This window comes from Clytia hemisphaerica, unplaced genomic scaffold (assembly GCF_902728285.1).
Source record: "Clytia hemisphaerica strain Z4C2 unplaced genomic scaffold, Clytia hemisphaerica genome assembly, whole genome shotgun sequence".
Classification (NCBI taxonomy): domain Eukaryota; kingdom Metazoa; phylum Cnidaria; class Hydrozoa; order Leptothecata; family Clytiidae; genus Clytia; species Clytia hemisphaerica.
Window position 1 is genome coordinate 2,243,327 of NW_027104297.1, and position 23,374 is coordinate 2,266,700.

Below are 23,374 nucleotides of genomic sequence, written 5' to 3' on the forward strand. Positions count from 1 at the left end.
TTTGTACAGTTTTCAAACAAAAGGGGTTATGCTGTTACCGTAAGTTGATCTAACTAACAGTATCATAGCCCTAACTCTTCATATTAAATTTACGGGAAACACATATTTGGACTTTGTACCCAATGCTGCCTGCACGCAAGCACTATAACAGTTAAGCTACCTATAGTCCAGCAAACGCGGGACAAAAATTAGTTTTTTGAAGTTTGTTTTTTTTATTATGATTTTTTTAGGTTACAGTAACGGAATTCCAGAAAGCAATTTGTTAAGGAAATTCCATGTCGTCCGTTGGGGGATAAAAAAATGATAACAACTGGAATGGCCAAATACAGCTTTTCTACTTTTCCTTTGTTTCTTTGCAAAAGTTCAGGAAATGAAATAAACACTTTGATGTCTGCTACCGCAGCAGTATACAGTATCCTAAATCTATAGCTAGAATCGCTTTGCGTACTCTTTAACAAATTAAAGTTTTTTAACCGCGCGAGAGCTCAAAGGGACTCGACAGGCATATTCTCAGCTCAATCCTCAAACGGCGCTAAAATGGTAGAACTTAGCTGCAACAGATCATTTCGATGGAGGAATGAAGTTGTCAGAATGTTTAAGGTTTTTTCGACAGAAAATCATTTGTTTGATTGTCAATGATGACATTGCTGTTATTAATTTTGTTAAATCTGACAAATTGATGTTTGTAAAAAGTACACTTTATAGTTTTGATTCCCATTGAAGAATCATATATGTACTGGTTTTTATGTTATTAGATGCTGTTTTAGAGCTTTAGAGTTAACCTGTCTAATATCGACATAGCTCATCTATATTGCAACACCCTTCTTTAGAGCTGGGAATAATAGGAGGGTCAGTTGGAATTGCTGGTTGTATATTACCAGACGGTCTCAAGCGAATGGAACCGATGATCGAACCAGTCCAACCAAATTGAATGCAATGGACTGATGGAATTTTCATGCTCCTTCAGGCGAACACAATTTGTCTATTTCATGCTTAAAATTACTTCACATTTCAGTTGATGCCAGCATGGAGGTATAAAGAAACAGGAGAAGTATGCTATTGTAGCCATGCTCGCCCTACGATTAAAAGAATTACGAGGTATGCATGCTCATAATCTCATATATCGTGCATTTTTAATGAGCTCTTTTGTTGATTGGTGAAATCTTATTGGCTAACTTAAGTGTTGGAAATAAGATGAGACGAGATTCATTGTTTCTGACATTGATGTAAGAAAATATTTGGATTAAAAAAGGGCCTGTAAACTTTGCAATCCTTCATCAAATGACAAGATTTTTCGATCAACGTTTTCTTCAAGGTGAACTCTATTGCTTAATACTTTCCTCCAAAATTCTCCTGCGACTTTTTGTCTACAAATTGGGTCTGAAATTGTGTGTGCTTATAAAGAACTTTTTACTTTCTGACTGGAGAAAATATCTTTTCAAAACAAAATTTAATGGATGACAAAATTAAACGCAAACTTATTTTGTGGAGCTAAATTTTATTTTATTCTCGTATATTAGAAAGCTAGAAATCTTCGATGCTGATTGTAAGAATGTTCAGAGCAAACTTGAGTTCTACTAAAAAGTCTTATTTCACCGGGCGAGCCTAGAATTTCTTTTGATTTATTACATAAAAGAAATCAAAAGACTTTAACGACCAATTACTGACAAATTCATCTCCTGTCTTTCTTTATACCTCTATGATGTCAGTAAAACAACCATGAAATTAGATATTACTTATATAAACAAGTTTTGTTCTAAGTGGCACGCTAACATTCTCCCAAATTAGCATGCAATTATGATGCAGATCTTCCAGTGCAACACCCTATAAAGAATTAGCTTGAGTATTAATGTTTTATTTCCATAAAAACTTCAATCTGTCAATCATTTTCTCAAGCGAAGAACACACAAAGTGATTTTAGCTTTACAATAGTGCAGCGGATCATCAATGGATAGTATTCAATTATCATTATCCCTTTATTTTCATTCCTCTAGAACTTTTGCTAAAAAAAAGAAAAATAGAAAAGTTGTATTTTTTACTGCTCTATTCACATACTGAATTTGAAAGATCTTCTATGTGGCGTTTTTTTGCAAACTTCAAAAAACTAATTTTTGTCCCGCCTTTGCGGGACTTTGGCTTAAGTGCTTGCGTGCAGCATAGGGTAAAAAGTCCAATCATTGCTTAAAAAAGGAAAAATAGAAAAATTGTTTTTTTTACTGCTCTATTCACATACTGAATTTGAAAGATCTTCTATGTGGCGTTTTTTTGCAAACTTCAAAAAACTAATTTTTGTCCCGCCTTTGCGGGACTTTGGCTTAAGTGCTTGCGTGCAGCATAGGGTACAAAGTCCAAACATGCGTTTCCTGTAATTTTTGTATGAAGAGTTAGGTCTATACTGATAGGTATTTGGGCTCTTCCAAACAACTATTGTTGAACATGATCAAATCTCTATTGAATATTACCGCAACTTTCAGATTTGATTGCATTCGATTGTGTTTGTTATATCACCTGATGTTTAAAAGACCTTTTGCTACAATCAGGACAGGAATATATTGGCAATTTTGAGTATTTTTTGTTTTTCAGAATTCACATGGTGAACAGGTTTCCCTCTGATTTCCCTAGTTTCCCAATAATTGACCACCCAATTGTGAATTGCGGTATACACATCAATTTTACACTTTTCAAAAACTTCAATTGCAGTTACCATACCAGAAAGAGAATTCAAGATTCAAATTGAATATAGGCCATTTGTGTACAAAATTAGTCACATTTTTTTCAAAAGCACAAACAAAATGTCTTTTCAAAAGTTTTTTTTTACTGTTTTTAACTGTTGATATCTGTTTATCTTGTCCGACTAGCACATCCAGTAAGCCTCCGCAGGCAAAACACAAATTAAAACTACAATTGCATTACGGCTAATTTTGTCATTTTGGGTAGATAGAAATTTTTTAACATAACTTTTGATTGACATAACTGAGTTGAGAGGTTTTATGTATCAAAATTTTAGTGAAACTTTCTTCTGTAGAATATAGAGGGAATAAAAAAATCTTTAACCAATATCTTATACTTTTTTGGTGCATCTGGTACATATACATCTCAATTTTCATTAATAATTTTTGTTATATTGATTCCAAAAGCTGTGATAAAATCAAACCACTAAAGAACAATGTTAGAATTAAAGTATCGATTTTACTTTTATGGTTTGCATGGATTTTTTGATGAAATTATGTTTACAAGCATTCATGATTACTTTTTACTGCACCAAGACATTAGTTTACCTGGTCATTCATCACCTTATTCTTTTTTTACATATGGGCTTGCAAGTCTGATCATCGAATGGTTATACTTATCACATTTAAAAGACAAGTATCATATAACTTTACGTTCTTTGATTTATGTGGTTTTTGCTTTCTCCTGGGAATACACCACTGGTTTGATTTTACGACAATTTAATGCATGTCCCTGGGATTATTCACACAAACCGTATAATTTACATGGATTAATAACATTAGATTATGCTCCATTATGGATTATTGCTTGTTTGTATCAAGAGGTGCTCACAAATTTTTTCTTGAAAGTCAACATTCATGGAGACTCAAAGATGGATTGAATTTGGCTGTTTTATATATAGTGATACTTTTTTCTAAAATTAATTCGCAATGTTTTGTATATCTTGTTTGCCGCAAGGTTTCTTCCAACCTTCATAGATTCTTCCAACCTTAATAGTTAAGATTCTTCTAACCTTGAAAGATTCTTCCAACTATGTATGAAAGATTCTTCTAACCGATCACGGAAAAAAAATTTGCTGCCCACAACTAAACGTGCAGTTCTCTTTTTATACCCTTCCCCATACAACTTCAAGGAATGTTTTGAAAAAGTGCTAAAAATATTCCAGAGCTAATCACAATATTAAGGGTCTATTACATCACTTTGTTGATAACAAAATGTTTGGGAATATTCCACCATCCCCTTTGATTCAGTGCTAGAGTGTGTTTTTATACAGTGTATATTTAATATAGACATGACTATACATACAAAACTTACTTTTTATTTCAAATCTAAAATGTAAAGATGTTTGAAAAAGAAAAAATTAATTTCAAAAAAGATTTTAATTTATTATTTATCACCTGGTGGGTTCAGCCCAAATGGCTTTATAAAATATTCTTTGTTTTGGAAGATTTTTGAGTTAGATTTATATCAAGTTTTTGTAAAGGTTTATACATGACATGTAAAATATCAGTTCTTGTGTTGTTTTATATTAACAACAAAAAATTAGGTTTTGAAAATGATATTTCCTCCTGCTTTCCTAGTTCTTAGTAGAATCTTCCAGTATTGAAGTATTCAAATATTTTTTCAAACTTTTGATGTGATTATTTGACATGTACCAGAAGATACGTGGAAGCTGCAATTATCATAGACAATATTATACTGGTAATTACTAGTGTAGTTAGGATAAAAGTTATCATTCATTTCTTCATTCTTTCATAGTTAATTATATATACAGTACATATAAAAAAGACCCTAATAATTTTCATCTAGTTATAATGTAAACAATTTTAAATATTTTTTTATATGGAATTTTTCAAAATCAAAACCGAAAGAAAAACCAAACAATTCAAAATTTTATTCTTATCTTATCATTTCTACTTTTTATCACTGCCTAATATTAAGTGGATGAATTTTTGCGTGAATCTCCAAGCGATTTTTTAAGTACATAAAAATCTTGGTTAGTTGCCGGCCAAGAATTTCATGTCCTTTAAATTGCTTGGATGGTCACAATTTCGTCAATCAGCTTCTTTTACACCTAATTTCCTAGTTTTTGGCAAAAATCAAAAATTTTAATTACCTCTGTAACTAAACTCAGCAAAATCATAAAAATCCACTTTTAAAGGTTCAACAATGACATGATTTTCTCAAGCCATTTTTCACCAATAATGTCATAACTCAAACTCAATAATATTAATATCATTATTTTATTGTTCGTTCAAGGAAATAAAAAAACTATAAACAACAAAATAATAAGAAACATAATGTCAACACAAGTTGTGGGGAATATTTCTCATTGGAATCGAAGTAGTCCAATACCTACAGATCCATGTTATAACCCTAAACCAGTGTCCAGACCTCCCTCAGCAAGTCATTTACCATTGAAAGGTCCTATCTCCAGTGATCCTGGAATGGATACTGATAGATCTACTCGTTCAGGTAATTTATTAATATTTTATATATTGTTTTTTATATTGTTTTACATTATACATGGTTTGGATGCTACGCAATTTTACAAAATAGATGATATCATTTTATGTTCCAGCCGAGTTTAAAAAAACTTTCACTTAATTTTGGCAAATGGTTATAATCATGTAAAAATCATTATTTTAATTTCAGAAGCAGAATATTAAACTTTTTTAGCAACATTAAAAAAAATCACAAAATTAAAAACTTACTACCCGGTAATCATAAGTTATTAAATTTCACAAAGGAACGCATACATCTAAAAAGAGCTCAAGGGGGGTGAAGAGACGTGCTCATTCAAGTCCGGTTTGAGCTCCCTTATGATCAGCGTTTCTTTTATATAAAGATCATTTTTACTTGAACAACACGACTAAGTATAAAAGAAAGAACTATACTCTCGCCTCTCTAAATTTACAAGAGCACAAAATTTGAAAATTATTTGTTAATTCTGTTTTGTCAGCATAGGAAACACAATGTTTACAATGTTTGTTTGTTTTTACTTTACAGTTTCTTCAGCGAAACCACGTGTTAAACCTGAAGCTTTGTCCATTGCTCGAAACCACCAAGGGAAAGAGTTAGCTTATTTGTTCAATCCAGCAATGAAAGTCATTCCTATTGGTGTTAAAGCTGGTAAGTTTAGACTTCGAGTCGTTCATTTTTAATTAATAAAACATTGTATGTTATTTATCTGAAGTCCAATCACTTTAGGAGTGTACTCATTTTTTCTACAATGTGGTGAAAACCAGGTAAGCGTAATTAGACCCCTTGAGAGTGGTTTCTACATAGTAGCAAAATACAGGGGTGCACTTTTAAAGTGGTTGGACTTGAGTTTTCCTTGTGATTTTCTTTCTGCATCCATTATCAATCTCCTAATGAGAATCTGAAGAAGAAAAGAAAATCTACTCTTCCGATTCCCCCCACCCCATAGAATATGTTATCTTCTTAGCCGAAATTCCCGAAAAAAGGCATACGTCAAATTAACGTTCAGTCTCGATATTCCAGCTCATTGCAGTGAACTCTCGATTGATAGGCAGTCCAAAAAACGTACACTCGGGAAGAGTTTTTCTAAAGATGAACAGGCATTTCTGATTATTAGACACCTTAAATGTTCTCCGTTTGTATCCGCTATTTGTCTAGACTAGAGTCTACTTTTGACTGAACTTTGCTTTTTGATAATTTTTAATGACGCTGAGTCCAGTGAAGTAGGCTCGGAGCGTTTGGCGAGGTCGCCATTTTGAGAGAAAATGTTAAAAATCTAAATAACAATAAAACTACTTGGAGCTGCTGAAAGTTATTAATCAAAAATGAGAAACAAACATCAAAAACAGATAAAAATATTGCTTCATACTGTTTTTACCTTCCAAAAATAACTAAACTCCGGTGGACTGTAAAACCATAACCATAGACTTAATCGTGCCATCCAGTCTATAAAAAAAGCTTTAAGTGGAGCCCGGGCTACTATTTGTCGAGTTTACTGTCTTCTGATTTATTTACATTTCTTTATTATAGCAATGACAATCTCTTCCTGGGAAGGAGGAAGGGGTGATTCTTTTTTAATTTTTATGATTTTCGAAATATTTTGTATTACTCTAAGGGCAGAAAATTTAAGGACAGAAACTTTCGCGATTTTTGCCCTTTTTCGCGAAAGTTTCTGCCAAGTAAGAAATTTCACGAGAAATTCGCGAATGTTTTCTCCGCGAAAAGTACACTTTTTTTCTATTTTATAGTCAGTTCTCAAAGTTTTTGGACCTACCCCGGTGGAGGTAATATAAATTAACCTCTGTCCGTTCGTTCGTTCGTCCGACCGTCCGTTCGTTCGTTACCAATTTTTCTCGAGATTGGCTCAATAGTTTTTTATGATTTTTTTCACAAAGATGTGTAACTCTATAAACCCTCAATTGTGACGGAGCCCGATTTCTTCTTAGCCAAATTACTCAATTTTGATGAGATAGATGTTTTTTTCATACATTAAATTTGAAAAAGTAGTTCGAAAGTTATTTCCAAAAAACTGACTTTTTTTCCATGTCGAAATTTCAAAAAATCATTAAAAACAGCAAACAAACTTTTCTCTGGACACTTACCTTCTTTACACATAGAAATACCAAAAAAATGCAACTGTGTTCATCAAAACTCGTTACGGAATTTAAGAATATAGTAAAACAAGCTATTCCCACGTGGGATAATATTTTTGGAAAGGCTGAAATATTCTTTTTGAAATTGCAAAGAGAGGTTTTGATGTTATGTGTATGCTATGTGAGAAAACTTTTGAAAAAATAGATCACCATTCCACGACTAGTAGCTTAAAGAACTTGGGTCTGCATTGAGTTTGCTGGTGTTGGAAATGTTTATGACGTGCAAATAAGATGGACAAACTATTGGCAAAATATAAGATAAGAGAAAAGGGAATAAAAAAAACAATGAATTCAGGGGGGGGGCACGCAGTTACTACAAGACATGATGTGTAGTAAGTGCTTTTTCAACACTTTATTTCAGGACCACCACCCTTTGCAGTTACTACACCTTGGTAGTAACTGTTTTCAGAAAAGATTTCCAGGTACCACCCCTGTTTTTGAGTGATATCATCAAAAACATCCTCGAAATTACCCTAAATTGTGATTATTTTTCAACCTAAAGCCATTTTTGTGCTAGATTTTCTTTTAATTTACAGCTGTTGAGAACATTTTAATGATAATTAGGGAAAGCATAATTTCAAAGTTGGGTCTGAGAAAAATTTCAAATTTTTTTTCGTCCATTTATAACAAAAAAATTTTTTTTAACAAAGAATTTTTTCACAAAAAAATTCATTTTTTGTGAAAAATTTTGAAAGTTCTTTAAAAAGAATTAAAATATAAGCACTTACTACACCAAAAGTGCAAGTTTTAGTGTTTGGCACCACCCCCAAACAGCAGTTACTACACTGTGTAGTAACTGTTTTCACAACTTCTGAATACAGTACCACCACGATAGTAAGTGTCATATTGTCTTGTAGTAACTGCGTGCCCCCCTGATGAATTGTGTTTTTATCATTTTGTCTTATTTATACCGTGATTGCTGTTTTTAATGATTTTTTGAAATTTTGACATGTATGTGTTAAATGCATAACCATGTAGGTCCATAAACGTATCACTTCTTATTGCTTTTTTTGCCTTCAAAATGAAATAACATTCTAAAATTCGCAAAAGTTATATCCGCTGAATTCGTTCCAAAAGTTAAATTCGCGAAATTTCGCGATTTTGCAACCTCGCGAAAGTTTCTGCCCGCGAAGGTTTCTGCTCTTAAAGTACTCACTGTGAGAGAAAGTCCTTAATATTGTATTACCTTTTCACCACTATAAACAGTCAAACATACCCAAAAAGACCACGGTAAAGAGAATTTCCGTAAAATCAAAGAGATCCAACGTGCGAACCGAGATCGTCAAGTAGAGACATCACGACAGACGCCTATGAAAGCTGTCTACAAACCTGATAGATTTGAGCATGTTCAATCGAAAGTTGCTCAGCGTATTAAGGTACTGTACTTTCATTCAATTTCTTTGTTTCTTCATTTAACAATCTAACAATGCTATCATCGTTAGACCTGCTTCCATGCTCTTTTCTTTTTAGAAATAAGATACCTTTAAGGTGTATATGACCGGAGATTTTTACCGGGGAAAATAATTATATAGCTGAAATCAGGAGGCCTTCTGTACTAAAAAAAAAAGAAAATTCTAGCACCAGAGGATAAAATAAAAACTTTTATTTCAAAATTTTTAAACATTATATTTTCAAAAATTATAGTCGTGCTCTTACTTAACTTTTTTTAAACGGTATATTCTTTTATTGAAATTGAAGGATTGGCTGAAAATGGAAAACAAAACAAAAAATGGTGTACACTTGAAACGAATGGATAAAGGAATTTTATCCTGGGGTGGTTTCTTAGGCAAATGCGTGCCGGGTATGTGCGTGCCAAAAGGGTTCCTTTCTCACACTCACGCAAGTCCCTCCAAAAGGTAGATTGCGGTACCCAGTTGGCGTGATAATCCAGTTGGCGTAAATTTCGCCCTTCGTAGTGATTATTTGAATTCGAAAAGAAATCCCAGCAAAATATACTAACGGGAATCTTTATAAACTCACGGCAACTGGGTACCCCACTCTACGAAACCATGAAAAATCTATTGAGTCTCTGTAAAGGTTCCAAAGTTACGAAAATCAAAAATCAACTCTCTCTAAAGGTCATAAATTATAGAAGCTTGGACTAGAATCTGTAACTTTTGGCTGAAATTTTGGGGAAATTGTCTCTCTAAGGGTGGTAAAAACGTTAAAAAATGAAAAAAATTCAGTTTCCTTGAGGGTCGATTTTCTAACTGTGGCTCGGACATACCCGTCATCTTGCAAACCTTCGGAATTTTATTCAAGAGAAATTTTCCTTGTTCGGGGAAAAAAGTTGTTGACCTTGATTTTCAAAATTAGATTTTGTTCGGAAAAACCCAGTAGTATACAAAGTTCTTTCTGTCTCTGTGAAGTGTGAGGTACAAAAAAAGAGGCAAATGAGACAAAAAGACTTTGCTTTGACAACTTTTTATAATTACTCAATAAAAGATTCTAAAAGACCCAAAAAATAACATTGCAAATGAAAACTGTCAAAATATAAAATACAGTCAAATATGTGGGGGGTACTGATATGTTTGAGGGGGGATTCAATGGCAAGGCTGCGGGCTGACTATTTCTTCTATTATTTTTCTTTATATCACCACATTTTCATCCAAAAACCCTTCATTTTACAGTCTATTGGCTCTGTTTGTTTTTACTTGTATCTACCATCTTGAATTAACCATTATACTATAGTCAATAGAATAGAAATGTGATTTTCCTAAAAACAATATTAAATCAACAAATATTTTATAGGTATAGCACTGGGGTTGCTTAAAATTTTTTTAATATTTGGGGGACCTATTTTTTTGCCTGGGACCTAGACCTGGGCTGACCCTATGTAATGATTGATCAACATTTAACAAAGAACATAATGTTGTGTGAAAATCTGTTTAGATACTTTTTTTCAAGATAAATATCTCATCAAACACAAGAGTTGCTTCCAGATTTCGAATTTATTCTTTCAATTGTTCCGACTTTTTCACTTTCATCTGATTTCCTTTTTCCAAGGATTTGTGGGCGTGGTCCATGTGCACCTTTGGTGACGTCATAGTAAGGGTCTAAAGGCGTAGCCGAATGTGCGGCACAATGATTGTCAAGTTCAGGTGCTTGATGTGGCATCGATCGAGGGTCGTCTTCTCTTACTCTGTGCGCTTCTGTCCGATTTTCGTTACGGCTATCTTCTATATTTCGGACACTTGTGCTCAGTCCTTGAGCATGATCCTCATGCGAAAATTCTTGTTGACCTTCTGTCCGAATCCCATCACAACCACCCTCTATATTTCGGACACTGTGTTGATCACTGTTGCTATGCGACAAACGGCAACAACAACAAAATAAATCATCGAACAGTTTGAAATATTCTTTTCTCAAACCACCGTCAATTAACGTCACCGACATTGACGTTAAAATCGGTCCCGGTAACGGAATCAAATAATCGACTATCCCTTTCAACACTAGGGTACTGAATATTGTATAATATGATAATAATATAAGTGTTAGCCAGAAAGCTTTTGAGGCGATACTACTCTTTTGGTGTAATATGAAATTGGTATATCCATTTAGGATAAGTAGGAAAAGCGATATTGCTATTAATGTTCCAAGAAAGTATAATGCACTGTTGATGATATTGAAAGAAAACGATATGAAATAGAATGCAGTCAACGAAAAAATGAAATAAAAACATTTATGGATGTATAGAATGTTGAATATGCTACTCATCTCAAACGTCTGTAGGTACTCTAAAAGTATAAACAGCAGCCAATTTAATTGCTGAGTAAGCAATAATCCTGTCCAAGGTGTTACCAATGGTTTCATTAGATCAGTATCTGAATCGCTTCTATTCGGTAATATCGATTCGTAGAAAAACGAATAATAAACCAACCCCACGTGCAACACAAAAGACATTAACTGGACAAGTAAAGTTTGCTGGAATAGAAAAACAGCTGATTTCACAATATGTGGAGAATGTTGTAAAAGCCATATCAGTAAACAGTGCCAAAAGAATGTCCAGAAACATAGTAAACTCAATGAAACAGCATTTCTCGTGTTTATATCGTGTATATAATAACTTGTTCTGTTTTCCACTTTTTTTTCGACGGTAAGGAAATCATGATCCAGGCTAATACAGAAATATAGCATAAAGGCTAGTGATGATATGAAAATAAATATCCCAATTAGATTCTTCATTTTTTTTTATCTTTATTATTGTATTCTCTTTGAACCAATCTTCGTTTTGGCGTATTTAGACAGTGTCCAATGACTGTTAACGTTTCCAGCTCTTGATCTTTTGCAAAATGTCTAAAAAAAAAGTTCCATTTATACTGAGACGGAAAAATCGTCTGAGACGAGTAGTTTGTAAAATGTGATCTGAGGAGGAGATGCTATTTATTGAAACATGAATGGAAAGTACACTCCTCCATAATGCTCATCGACCGCCGGAGGCGGTTTCTTTCATAGTGGTACGCTAATCTCGTTTTGCCTTGACTCGTTACTTTGTCTACCATTTACTTTCGAGTTTTTTAACTAGATTACCCAGGTGTTTCTCTTTTTTTTCCCTGAATGTCTTTTATTCGGAATTGAATAATCGAGACATGAAAAATGACTATACTGTAATCTGTTTTCAATGAATAATCTAAAATGTACTGGAGACGACATGTAGGCTCCAATACTGTGCGCGCGCTCTTTCGCGAGCGTGTTGCGTGATGGAAGGCGGTCGTTTCAGTGTGGCTTAGATCCACACTGTGACCTAGTTTTCTAAATTACTCGTCTCGGATAAATTAATCGTCTCAGTATAAATAGAACCAATGAAACATATGAAATACACATTGTATACAAAATATCTAAAATCAATGCAGCGTTCAGTTATATCTTACAGTCAGTATCACAATTTATGAAAAATGAACTGTGATGACAGACATCGAATCTAAATACAGCGCGCATTCTACGTAAAACCATCCAGGATCTTGAATAAAGGCGAATTTCTTCTTTATGAATTTAGTATAAAATCCAGTCCAAATTATTGTGAAGATTAAAAAACAGCAATATTTTTTTACGATACTGTAAAAAAAGTAAATGTCGAAGCTCCGGATAGTTTGTAACGAATATCACTTTTGAACCAAAAGTTTTGGCCTTTATTTTGATATTTCTTTCCCTAAGACAACTAAAACGTCCAAATAAACAGAAAACAACAAAAAATTATGCTTACATAACGTAATATGATCTTTACAATGTAACCCTTCAGAAACTTGTACCAGCGCGCAAATGTTTGTCCAAGAGGTGACGTTTTGAAAACATGCGACACAAGAATATACTTTATAAGAATACCTCATTGGAACTAAATTTTGCGGTAATTGATTTTAGCGTTTTTCGTGGTTTTTTGGCAAAACCGTAGTCTAGAAAGCTAGACGACTAATTCAGACTAAGCAGAAACAAAGCAAAAAGTAATGGAGGAATAATTTTACAAACTAAATTCCGTAACAATAATCATATTATCATATAACGCCTATACTACTGTATTACACGCATTATATACAACTCCAGCCTAGCAAAACCGCGAAATACAATTTTTTCCAGTTTTATCGAAAAATTTGAAAAATCCTTAGGAAAATGAAAGAAATTTGTCCCAAAAAGGGCAAAACTGCGAGAATTAAAACCCGCGAAATGCAATTTTCGGATTTTTTTTTTCGACCGTGAATATTAGTTCCCGTGAAAATTAGTTCCAATAAGGTATCCATGTTGAAATTGGCAAAAAAAATAAGAGCATGCTAAGAATAACAACATCAAGGAATTTGGCAAGTGAACTTAAGAATACCAATTTTTAAAGCACTTTACCTGTAAATTGCCAATTATCTCCCCAGCATTGCTAAAAGTTTTTACAAAATAGCCAAATCTTTGCTCGAGGTATGCATTACATGCTAGATTCAGGCTGGGTTGGATCCTATCGTAAGAATATACTGTAAGAAGAATATTTTGGGATAATTTTCCCCAAAAGGTTTAAGAATATCCATCATGAAATGAAAAAACACCATTCTTATAAAAAAAGCATGTACCTTGTATTGGTGTTGCTGTGTAGATTAGCTGTCATAGTCTGATATCATATACGTTGTCTTATCTTCTTGAGTAAACAAATACAGACAATACATATAGTTTTTTTATAAGAACATCCAAAATTTTTGAAGTCTTCGGATATTTTTAACTTTTTGAGTTTTAAGCCTTAAAATGTTGTTAACGTGTTCTTATTTTTAGCACTTTCTGAGTTTTTTTGTCCATTGTCCATTTGTTCTTAAATTGTTCTTAACATTTGGCCATCGAAGCCTCTTGTTCTTATATAGTTTGTTCTTAAAAAACCCGTGTATGTGAGTATTTTTGTGCAATTTCCTAAAGGAATTGTGTGCTTTGAAGTCTGCAAAGCCTTAAAATGTTCTTTTTTTGTTCTTAAAAATTTTTGGCCATCAAAAGCCTTCATGCTCTTATAGTTCGTTCTTATAAAAAGATGTTCCATACTATCTTAATATTGGATAAGAATAATTCATGATAAAATTAGTCGAGAAAGAATTAACCAACCCGTCTAAAATAAATTTTGTTTTTTATAACAACCAAATATATAGTCTATAAGCATATGAGGCATCAATGGCCAAATTATTTAAGACAGTTAAGAGTATATTACGGCTTTATGGACTCTAAAACTCTCAACTTCTATAAAAGAAATCGCACAAACATACTCACAAGATGGTTTAAGAACATTTTAAGAACATTTTTAGCCTTTGAAATTCAAAAAAGTTAAGAACATCCGAAGGCTTTAAAAATTTTGGATGTTCTTATAAAAAAACGTGTAGTAGATGAGAGTTTAAGAATATTCGAGGGAGGTAGACCCCTAAATTGTTCGAAATTGGGTAATTCGAGGCTCAGCATTGTTCCTAAATTGTCCTTTCTAGGCGATTTTGAGCCTCGGGGCAAATTTGGGCCAAAAAGTGTCTAAAAATAGGGTTTTCAGACTTTGCAATTGCTTCATTAGTTTTTTTCTGTTTTGCAGGCCTTAGGAAACGGATTTTCGTTTTTTGGGGAAATTCCCATTTACCGTCTATAGGGAAATTACGCTATTAAAATTCAACCCCTCATATACCCAGCATTTGCTGCAAACGAAGAAATAGTAATATTGAATTTCCTATGCCACAAATTTCTAATACTACAGTAGTCATCTAAAAAATCTACACTTAAAGTTGAAAAGAATCTAGAATAATGAATTCTATGCACGAAAGATTTTATTATAAACTTAATCAAAGATGAATGATGAATTTTCGACCAAGTTTATTTGAAAATATTACTTGAAGCCTTCCTTGATTAATGAAAATCTTTTTCTTATTTTACCGACCGATCAGGACCGACCGACTCATATTTTGCTAACAATCTGCCCGTAGAACAACAATTAAATTGGTCTCGGCCTAACTTTAACATTTTTACCAGTGTTAGAAAAATTTTGATCATGCATGATAATGCAAATTAAAATTATATTTTTCTGATCCTGCTTTTTGGGTATTTACACACTAAAATCCTCCCAACCTATGTTAAATGCTGTACCATGATTGGAAACTTGTTGTATATTTTTTTTGTCTGGATTTTCTTATCATTGCTGCAATTTTTTCCCTTTTTTTGGATTTTCCTATACATCAACCTTCATGTAGTTCCATTCAGTATGTAGCTTGTTTCATTTTTTTTTTTGGACCTACTTCGGAGGTCCTTTAAATTAGCTGTTCGTCCGTTCGTTCGTCTGTTACCAGCTTTTTTCGGTATTGGCTCATCAGTTTCCCCAGGGGGGAGGGGGGTAGTCAGGCAAATTGACCGACGGGTATGTGCGGCGGATAAGGGTATGTTTTTCAAAATATCAGAAATGCACTGTAGGGGTTGACTTTTAGGACTGTAAGGGTGCGATTCTAAAAACCATTTTTTCGCTGCACATACCGTCAGTTGGTAAACCCACTGCACAGTGATGCAAAATGGTGATTCCCAAAAAGTGACGGACCGGAAAAACCGTTGTTTTGGCATTTTCTCGAGATCTCATCATTAGTTTTGATCGTGTTCAAAAATAAAGGCCTGTTTTGTGACATTTTCAAAGTGGCTGACAATTTTGTTAATAAAATGAGTATTTTTGGTGGCTAACAGTTTATTTTTCACCAAGGATAAGCAGAACGATTAACCTTTCCAATTGTTTTGGAGCGAAATTAAGTGGCTCACTAGGTTACAAGATATTTCAAGATAAGCTATGAGTCGTTTATGTGGCTGACAACACTGGTGGCTTTTTGAAACCAACCAGTTTCAAAATGTTGCTCTTTTATCTGTTTTGAGATAATATGATACCTCTAGTTACCGATTCAAGTGTCATTTTCAAACAAACCATTTCCTCCTTTGAGGTGGCTGACAAAACACATATTTGGACATATTTGGACCTGGAGCCACACATTTTACTCATTTTACCATTTTTTTCATCAAAATATGTTCTTTGTGTAAATACCGATCATCATATAAAATTTCAACGTTTTATTTGAAATATTTCCCAAGTTATTCAAGAAATACTATATTTCTATCAATTTTTGAGTTCCCTAAATGTCACACTATTTTTGAACATGATCTTTTTTCAGATTTTTTTGCACAAAGATGCGTATTAGCAATGCCCAAAACAAGGCTGAGTCTGATTTTTGAGAACATTTTTTTTCCAGCCGAAAAAGCCGGAAATCGCCGTTTTTGCAGATTTTCATTTGACTTTTTCCTAATATTTCTTTGTTTTTTACATTACATTACATTCTTCGTAAAGGTAATGCCGATATGAGAAGTGAATTAAGGAAAGCTTAATTTAAACTTTTAATTTGGCCCAAATTTTTAGTCGGCCCTAATTTTAGTCACCAAGTCAAAATTTAATCACTGAGGGCCGACTAAGTTTTGGCCGAAAAGGTACCTTATATTTTTTCATTAAATTTTGCGGTTAGCACGTTTAACAGTTTAGGCAACAATTTAAGGAAAGATAAATCACTATTTAACATGGGTAGTCGATTCTAAAATCTCAGACATGGCGAAATCCTCAACGGTTTATAGGCTAATTATTCAATGAAAAAGAAAAATAATCGCTGAAATTTTTAAAATATGTTTGAACTGCCAACAAATTTTATACATACATCCATCTATTATATTTTATAAAAAATCTTATAAAAACTTTCTTACTTTACTTTCTTCAAAATAACAAAAAAGAACCCCTTGTGCATAGAAAAATTCATCAAATTGGAGTGAAAAATTTTCACACGTCTGAATTTAATTTATATTCGATTTATGTAAATTATTTCAAAAATAATTGTTCAAGCCCTAGGCATATTACGGAGCCCTTAATTCAGACCACACCTTTTTTGATCGTAGCCGCCAATTGCCGCGCGGGTATTTTTTTGTCCATTTTACCACCCTTAAACCGTTCCAGTCTTTATTTCGCGCCTATATACAATAGAAAAAGGTGTCAAAAAAGGATTGGATCGAGTTTAGGGGGGAAATAAAATAATTAAGTGGCACGCGTGTGACCGCGTAACCATGGTCGACAAGGTGTATTATCGTATTCCTTTATGGGGCTAACTTCTAACAGATTTCCCGTGGAAGTATGTCCAGTTTTGAAGTCGACTGGTCCGCCATGTTGTATTCTATTTTACATTAGATTTTCGAACATGCAGATTTCAAAACATTCGTTTGGAATCCTGCAGGTCGTCAAACGGAACTCATGATATGCACCATTGCAATGTCTTCCACGGACCCAACAGCTGATTGGTTGAAAGTGACGTATTGACTGGTTTTACGTCGTTTACAACCAATCACCTATTCATGATATGCACCCTTGCAATGTCTTCGCCCGTCGCATTGCGTAACATTACGTTACATTTTGTCTCCCAAATCCTTAAAATACACCCAAATATTTTCCCGCGGATTTTTTATTCAACCCAACATGGCGGCAAGAACGCATTACGTAATGTTACGCAATGCGACGCGTGATGACATTGCAAGGGTGCATGTCATGAATTGGGTCCGTGATGTAATGTCATTAATTATGAAGTAAAACTGGACGCACTTCCTATCATAAGGAAAGCCCGATCCAGTCGATTAGTTAGAGATCGGTGCTTCAAATCATGAGATGTGAGATCTACGGTTCAGTGTAAACCATACCTTAAAGACTTTATTTACCTCAAGTACTTTGTTTGTTTAGATTCCATTTTGGCTGATTGTAATTACGCAATATTTTGCAATCCTACACGGTATCAAACCGTCAAAAAAAACTTCTTATCTCTCTATGTGGTTTTTACCACATATTAACTCCCCAGGAAAACAAGACTCTTTTGTTTATACGTGTGTTCTAAATTTAGCAAATGTTTTCTCTTCGTTTTTTGTGCCAAGGTCAATGTTTAAAAAAAATGGCCTTTGATAATTTCCAGAGAGCTTTACCTGGATAGACGAATGAGATTTTAAAGTTCCAAACGAAAACAAAAAGTAAAAGCGCAAACACTATCCCCGTGTGAAATACACGCTTTTTCGGAACGGAACGGAACTGTAACGTCTGAACATGGTTTGGTGCTGCTTACACGAACACGTATGACAACACACTACTGAAAAAGAAATAGTCCCCTAAAATTTTTGAAACCTTGGGATGTTCTTAACTTTTTGAGTTTTTAGCCTAAAAATGTTCTTAACATGTTCTTATTTTCATCATTTTTTGAGTATTTTTGTCCATGTTCTAGAGTCCGCAAAGCCTCAAAATGTTCTTAACATTTTGGCCATCGAAGCCTTATGTTCTTATATAGTTATAAAAATGATATAAGGGAGCTTTGATTGTTTAGAAGTTTGAAATATTGCCCCACTGAACTTATTACCGGTAGGAACAAAGTAGGCTACGCCCATCCTCAAATTTGGGGTAACCAAAAGTTGCATAAATTTTACATAATTTCGTTGCATCCAATCAAGAAAGAAAAAAATGAAGTCATTATATTGTTGCTTTCATAATTATAAAATTTCATTCATTGAATAAAGAAAAAATAGAAGTCGCTGCTCACCGTTTTAGAGAAAACCTCATTTGGAATTCGTTTTAGGCTTTTGGAAAGAGTGATTTATAAAGAGTACTTTAGGCGTATAAACTTTCGCGAGCAGAAACTTTCGCGAGCAGAAACGTTCGCGAGCAGAAACGTTCGCGATTTTCGCGAAAGTTAATGTCTTTGAAAATTCTTAACAGGGTAATTTGTGAAAGTTTATGCTCGCAAAAAATGTTTTTACCTCAAATTTGCGACAGTAAATGTCATAAATTTCGCGATTTTTCGACCTCAAAAGTTTCTGCTCGCGAAAGTTTGTACGCCTAAAGTATGATATGTACACATCGTAGTGCAAGGGTAAAGCATTCGGCTTAGATCTTGGGTTAAAACTATTGCTGAGTCGTACACTTTTTATAAGAACGAACTATATAAAGAATTGAGAAAATAAGAACATTTTAAGAACATCTTTAGGCTTGCAAAACCACAAAAGGTTAGTTAAGAGCATCCGAAGGCTTCAAAACTTTTGGATGTTCTTATAAAAATAACATGTATTAGAGATTTAAAAAATGATACTTAATGTCTCTCTGCTTATTGCTCAGCAATTATAAAGGGAAGGATCGAGGGTAAGTGGAGCAATCCAGGGAGAAAGGGCGGCGACACCGTTAAGTTTAAAGCCCGAAGGGTTAGAGTAGAATCTCAAACCTTTCCCAGGCAATAAAAGTGAAGCCACTTATTTCCCATCCAGAACGCGCCTTGAACGCGACGCAATCACGACGACGGATTGTATCTAGTGGTTCCTTTGTTTTAAAAGACTGTATTTTTTGAAATCTAGCGATAGATTTTACTTTCAATCTGGCGTTTGTGTTAAAACCACACGCGGGCGTTTATGGATGGGAAATAAGTGGTCAATGGGTGGCACTCTCTTCTTCCTTCGAGTAGATAGTAATCCAAAGAAGAGTCTAAGGACCGCCCCCGACTGGCTGCGGTCCAAAAATTTGCTTACTTTGATTTGTTTATCTACCTGATGAAATGAAGGCTACAAGATCTTTTCATCATATATGTACAATGTATTATGAAGACTTTTGTGTCTACAATAGAAGCCACGTCAAATCTCTTTAAAAAATAATGAATATAATAAACCACTATCCTATTCCAACTTGGCAATTTAGAGCTATGACACTTTTATGCCTCACGCGTCACGCTCGCTCAAACAGCGGTCTTAGATTTCACTTTTTTTTTGTTTTGAAATGAAGCTTTCATTCTTTTAGACACCTCAAGCACCACGCCCCGCAACAGCTGATGGCACTCCTTCGCGGAGGAATATTCAGCGTTCGCTCTCCACCTCAGATCTTTCAGTCCAAGGCCAATCAGTCACAAAAACACAACAAAACAGCAAAAGAGTCACCATGAAGGAGAGCAAAAAAACCTACACTCGACCACAATCAGCAAGGGAGGAGCGCCAAAAGAAAACGAGAGTCGCGGGCGATGAAAAAAACACCCCGAAACGCCCACAATCAGCAATTACTTCGTCATCGGTTAAAAAACAGGTATCTTATTGATTATTTATTACTTTATACATTTTTAGTAGCATGATGATCATTCTTTTGAGTGGATATTATAATGTATAATTTGAATATCGTCGTTGACAAATCAAAAGGTCCAATCTCAAAATTATTGCCTGAGAAAACTATGAATTTTTCTGTTTGTCTGAGCATGTTGAGATTGACCCTGTTTCATTTAGATGGGACCCTCCTCACTATGCAAAATCTTAAATTTTAAGGCTAGCAAGACAGGAAATCTCTTAGCTTTCTCAGACACTAATTTTGTGATTGGCCCTTTTGAATTGTCAATGGCGATATGAAAAAAAGACTTTTTTCTCTCAACCACCACCCAAAACAAATATAGATTCAATCAGTGACTCCGAACTTCCTATTATTCTTGTTTTTAATAAATAGTGACGAAATTAGATGAGGGATGTCGGCATTAGACCAACTTACGGTACATAGTTGTCTTTAGGTTTCGGCAGACACTATGTCTTTTTTACAAAGATTAATTTGGACTCGAAGAATTGCAAAGAGCTTACCTTTTTTTTTCGTATGAACAAGTAAATTTTCGGCTGTTCTTATTATTTTACGACTTCAGAGCCGAGCCTCAAAGTTTTCTAACTACTTTCTTATACAATCGACTCTCTCTAATTCGATTCAAATGACCAAAAACTTTATTCGAATTAGAGAAAGATTCGAATGGCAGAGAGTAATTTAGAACAATTTCCAGCTGAAGCGGGCTAATATTTTAGTTCAATTGCAAAAAATATTCGCATAAAAGAGATTCGAATTAGAGAGTGTCGACTGTAGGTCGAAAGTTGATGTATTTTATACTTTATTTTCAATCTTTATCACTTTTACTCTTAAAATGCTTCAAATTCTAGGGTATGTGCTAGAATACCTGAGACAAGGAGGTGTGTTTTCCCTTTATGTACCATCACCACACCGTACAAATGTTCGAAAAAAATTGATTTCCATTCTCGACTTAGTTCTTTATACGGGCGGGGTTAAAAAACAGGGCGGTACTCCTAGGTCCATATAATACCAGTGGCACTTAATGGGTTAAAGACCACTGTACCAGAAGTAAACGCCCGAGACAGGAGCGTGAGCATATAAGCATTCTTTTAGACATAAGCTGTATGAAGCTTTTCTATTACAATCAACTCTCTCTAATTCGAATCTAAATTATTCGAATCTTTCTGTAATTCGAACTAAAATGTTGAGCTGAATCAGCTGAAAATATGGTTTATATTACTCTCTGTAATTCGAACTTCAATTATTCGAATCTTTCTGTAATTCGAACTAAATATATTGAGCTGAATCAGCTCTCAATCAAGCTCTCTGTAATTCGAATCTTTCTCTAACTCGAAGATATTTTTTTGTCTCATGAGTATCGAATATAGAGTGTCAACTCTAACTTCTAATTACTTATTCCATAGGAACGGCCGAAGAGTCATATAAAGTTAAACAAACAAGCCGTCCGTACGTCCAACCTCAAACGTTCGCCGTCTCTCTCTGCTCTCGATGATCTTAAAAAGAAGAAAGAAAAAGATATTGAAGATCATAAGCTTGGAAGTATTCCCAAATAGTATGTGTATAAATACAGTTGATGCTCTCTAATTCGACGTTCTACTATTCGATAGGCTCTCTTATTCGATGAAATTTAAAGTCACCGTCAACAAGAACCGTCTCAAAAGGACCCTCTATTATTCTATATACTTCCTAAAATCCAATAAAAATCCAATTCCCTTTAAAATCGAATTAGAGAGCGTCAAATGTAAGTACGTTTCCCTCATCTTCCTCTGCCCATGCTATACAGTAGGATGCTAGCATCCACTAATGAATTCGTGCTCCTTATGCACCTGCGGTTTTGTAAAGGTCTACAGACTTACTAACGGGTGCGCCAAAAAAGTATACAGTTTTGCCAAGACATTACGAGCTTACGGTTAATGATTTTTTTTTTATTCTTTTTTTATTCTATAGAGGAAAGCTTAACTTAAATTTTGGTATATAGAACTTTAGAATCGGTTAAGTCAATCAAAAATTACGGCGCATCTGTCGATGACTTTTGCTCTAAAAAGGACATCTTAACATTTTCTGGTGAAGATTGATATAAATTTATTTTTTCCTTGATCTTCAGTCTTCGCGACCGCCAAGCGCAATGGAAGAGAGAAGAAGATGAACGGATTGCTAATATACCGGACCCGACAATTCCTGCCGGTCACGTACAAATGGACAATAGGGAACGAAAAGCTACTTTAGATAAATTGAAAAAATGTAAGTACTTCAAATGTTTATTCGTTGGTTGTTGTTTTCAAAATATGAATTTGAATAGAGCATGTTGATCCCGGTGGGGGTGGGGGGGAAGTGACACGGAAGCATTGCGAGGGTGTACTTTTAAAAGAGTTAACTTCAAGCTCTCCTTTTAGCTGGGATGGACTGTTGTATGGGTACTATTTGGGGATACACCAATATTAAATGATAATGCCTTGCTGAGTTGCAAGTCTGACAGTAAAAATCTTTATAGTTTTGACTCGCGCCCATTTCGCATTTTTGTATTCGTTTTGCACACTATGTCAACGTGAAGTAAAACCAAACTACACTGTAAAGATCAGAAAGGTTCGGTAAAATACACTGTAATTCTCCAAAAGCTGGACTGTAAGGTTCCGATTTTGAAAGCCAATTTTTTGGGTGGCACATGTCGTTGTTTAGAAGTTGAGTTAAATTGTATACTCCTAAATATGGGATAACAACCTTGGCCTATTATCTTTACATGTTGCAGTTACTTGAAGTTAATTATGCCCTCCACGCCCTCTGTTTTAATATTACTTTCACATGATAATAATTGAGAGAAGCTACTTCTACGAAAATTTTTTTACTATTTGTATATATAGCACATGTTGAGTTACTAAGCGAATTGAAATCGATGCCTTTGAGTCGTGATACGTTACGGATCAAAGCACGCAAAGATGAGCTGGAGAAGAAATTACGAGAAACAGACTCGGCTATCAAAATATTTTCGAGAGAAAGAGTATTCATAAAGATTGATGATTGAGCAGAATTATGAAGGCGAAAATGAGGTGAATTCATAATGGCGTTACTGTTGTGGACTTGCGAGACCGAGTTCTACACAGATATGACCGAGAATGATATTAAAGAGAACAAAAGACGCTAGTTTTAAGCGAATATGTCAGAGATGTAATATGAAAAATTGGGGAATATTATACTCAATGTACTTGAAAATACTCTTCAATGTTGAAATGAATGGTCGGTTGTTTGCTTAAAAGCATACCTCCAAAAAGACTTTAAAGAAGCTTTATTGGAACTTTTTGATTCAATCGAAGAATAAAGAAGAAACTATATTGATATATCTTAGCTCTTAAGTATTGGAGTCCTTTGACTTTGATAAAGAAATACTCTGTTT

At 34.2% G+C, this 23,374-nt stretch overlaps 1 protein-coding gene across 1 annotated transcript; it reads left to right on the forward strand.

The window, feature by feature from the left end:
- Nucleotides 1-7,106: 7,106 nt before the first annotated feature.
- LOC136817261 (enkurin domain-containing protein 1-like) lies at nucleotides 7,107-23,056 on the forward strand. The gene is made up of 6 exons (XM_067073594.1): nucleotides 7,107-7,110; nucleotides 8,571-8,740; nucleotides 19,675-19,953; nucleotides 21,390-21,538; nucleotides 22,091-22,227; nucleotides 22,845-23,056. Exons 1-6 carry the CDS (start codon nucleotides 7,107-7,109, stop codon nucleotides 23,003-23,005), a joined length of 900 nt encoding a protein of 299 aa, XP_066929695.1. The 3' UTR covers nucleotides 23,006-23,056.
- Nucleotides 23,057-23,374: the final 318 nt, after the last annotated feature.